This window comes from Macaca nemestrina, chromosome 9, assembly GCF_043159975.1.
Source record: "Macaca nemestrina isolate mMacNem1 chromosome 9, mMacNem.hap1, whole genome shotgun sequence".
NCBI classification, from domain to species: Eukaryota; Metazoa; Chordata; class Mammalia; order Primates; family Cercopithecidae; genus Macaca; species Macaca nemestrina.
The window spans coordinates 138,357,804-138,360,605 of NC_092133.1; the positions used below are offsets into that span (position 1 = coordinate 138,357,804).

A 2,802-nucleotide genomic window follows, 5' to 3' on the forward strand; every position below is an offset into this window, starting at 1 on the left:
CTGCCTGGTTTGCCCCTTGCGTGGCCCTGGGGGACCGAGCTGTGGGTCATGGAGTGAGTGGTCAGGCACCCCAGCCTCCGGCTTCCCTTGGGGAATGTGTGCAGCACCAAGGGGCTGGGAGGTGTTTGTCTGGCTGTACTTTAGGGAATGAGAGGGTACTTGGTCTATTTCATGGGTTGAACAGGAGGGAGGTGGAATGTATAAACTTTCTCAGGGGAATAAAGGAGTTTGTTCCTTAGGTACGGGCAGGGGTTGGGGAGAAGAATGAGAATCTGTGGAGATTAGAGGAGACTTGCTTGAGAAAGGCATCTTGGGGACTCCAAGGCAAATGTCCCCTCACAACTCTAGGTCACATCAGTGGAAGGACTTGGGGATGGTCCCCCAAAAGCTTAGCTGTTGCTCTAAAAGTTTCTCAAGGCAAGTGGCCCTGGGGTTTTCCTTCCAGAGAACAGATCAGACCGAGAGCCCCAGTAGGTTCCCAGATGGGTTTTTGTGCTTAGGGCTGATGCTCAGTAAAACCACAAGGAAGGCCAAGTTTGACGGCAGCCACCTGTTCTGCATCCTCCTGCCCCTCTGCCTGCGCCTTTGGGGTATGCTGGGCACTGAGACCTCCCGTGTGTCGCTGCAGCAAAACTCCAGCTGTAGCTGTTTGGCGCCCTGTGGATGGAACTCCTGCCACTCAGCTCCCAGGGTGTCTGCACAGGGAACCTTGGACTTGGGGATGGAACCGAATTGTAGGAATCCCTGAGCTAGAAGGGAGTATTCTGGGGAGACAAAAAGTCTTTCCCTGGCCTCTGAAACTGCACATCACATGTTCACTTGATACACAACATCTCAGCAACGGCTATGGCTCTAGGCAGCCCTGGTCCCTTGCTTCCTCGAAGTTAAAGGCAGTGAGCCCCATCCTCTGTCTCTAGACCCTGGACTGGGAATCTCATGATGCCCGCAGTTGTGCCCTGGCAGAATCAACGCTACCACCCACTTCCCTTCCACAAGCCCCAGCCTCAGGGCAAGAGCTAGGCAGTAGCACTGGAGAGAGGGGTATGGAAATAGCAAACACTGGGGCCTGCTGTGCCCCTGAGGGAGCCTCTTCAAGCCACCTCCCTTTCCAGTCTCTGTCTTTGTGAACTTGGAGAAGCTGTCTTGAACCGCTTGGCTTGGTCAGGAACTCTGAGAATCAGCTGCAGGGGAAACTATCCCCTGGGCAGAATGTTCCTGGAGGGAGGTGGTTGCTATCAAGGCCAGGAGGGGTTGGCAGGCTAGCCATCCCATACCCCCATACCCCGACCCCACCGCAGTTCCCACCTGGAGCCCGACAGTCCTCCCACTCCCATTCCTGCATTTCCTGTCTACAGTGGATCTGTCCCTCCCTGGGAGGAGGCTCTCACCCCAGGGCATTTGGAGGGTGGGGAGCCTTCCTCCTCCCTTTGTTCCGATTGCAGAAAAGGAGGGGGTTCCCATGCCAAGTCAGAGCTGCCTGGGACAGACGCTGCCTGGATCCCTGTGGCTGCCTGCGCTCTGGACCAGGAGCTCTGAGAGCAGCAGGTTGAGGGCCGGTGGGCAGCAACTCGGAGGCTCCGCGAGGTGCAGGGGACGCAGGCATGGCCGGTGAGCTGACTCCTGAGCAGGAGGCCGAGTACAAAAGCGCCTTCTCCGCGGTTGACACGAATGGAAGCGGCACCATCAATGCCCAGGAGCTGGGCGCGGCGCTGAAGGCCATGGGCAAGAATTTCTCGGAGGCCGAGCTAAAGAATCTCATCTCCCAGTTTGATAGCGACGGCGACGGCGAAATCAGCTTCCAGGAGTTCATGGCGGTGGTGAAGAAGGCCAGGGCCGGCCTGGAGGACCTGCAGGTCGCCTTCCGCGCCTTCGACCAGGACGGCGATGGCCACATCACCGTGGACGAGCTCAAGCAGGCCATGGCGGGGCTGGGGCAGCCGCTGCCGCAGGAGGAGCTGGATGCCATGATCCGCGAGGCCGACGTGGACCAGGACGGGCGGGTGAACTACGAGGAGTTCGCGAGGATGCTCACCCAGGAGTGAGGCTCCCCGCCTGTGTCCCCCCAGCTGCGCTCTGAGCCTTCAGGGCCGCCGCCCGCTGCTGCTTTTGTGCTGGGACTCTCCAGGGAAACCTGGTCGGTGGATGGGAAACTACCTCCCCCTGGGAGGAAGGCTTTGCGCTCCAGGGCGTGGATGTGGCGCCCTCGGCCGCCTGTGAGCCCCTCTCTGCCTCCAGACCTTGGGCAGAAGGTGGTCTCCTTGGGCCTGGTCCCCCTTTGCCCTGCAGTGGAATGGGGTTCCCCAGCTCGGGCCTGCCCTGAGGGTCCCTCAGTCCCGCATTGATCTAAATAAAGGACTGCCGAGTCCCATGTGTGCCTGGTGTTTGTGGGCCGGCGGCCTCCAGGGGCCCCCACCTGCTTCCAGGGTTCCTCCCACCCACCCCTCTCACCTGCGGTGTGAAAACTGCCTGGAGCAGGCCCCAGGGGCACCTCCTGCCTCCCCTGAGGCAAAGTAGAGGGCAGGTGGGCAGAGGATGTGTGAGGATGGTGCTGGGCGGTGTCTCTGGCTCCCAGCTCTGCCTGAGCTGCTGGTGAGGACCTGGGCACGTGTCCTGCACAAACAGGAGCCCGCGCCTCACACGACAGAGGGAGCCCAGCTGCCAGCCTCTGCACGCAGCCTGCCTCTCTTGGGCTGCAAATAAAATACGTGTATGTCTGTGTGTGCATCTGTGTGTGCATGTTTGTGTGTCTGTATGTGTGTCTCTGTATGTGTGCATCTGTGTCTTTGTATGTTTGTGTGTCTG

The 2,802-nt window shown here is 59.6% G+C and overlaps 1 protein-coding gene across 1 annotated transcript; it reads left to right on the forward strand.

Moving 5' to 3' along the window:
• Window positions 1–1,490: 1,490 nt before the first annotated feature.
• Window positions 1,491–2,357, forward strand: LOC105494380 (calmodulin like 5). The gene has a single exon (XM_011762753.3). The coding sequence runs from the start codon at window positions 1,602–1,604 to the stop codon at window positions 2,040–2,042; it is 441 nt and encodes a 146-aa protein (XP_011761055.1). The 5' UTR covers window positions 1,491–1,601; the 3' UTR covers window positions 2,043–2,357.
• The last annotated feature ends 445 nt before the right edge of the window (window positions 2,358–2,802 follow it).

Coding starts and splice junctions, on each gene's coding strand:
- LOC105494380 (XM_011762753.3), top strand. CDS start 1,602: ATGGCCGGTGAGCTGACTCCTGAGCAGGAGGCCGAGTACAAAAGCGCC.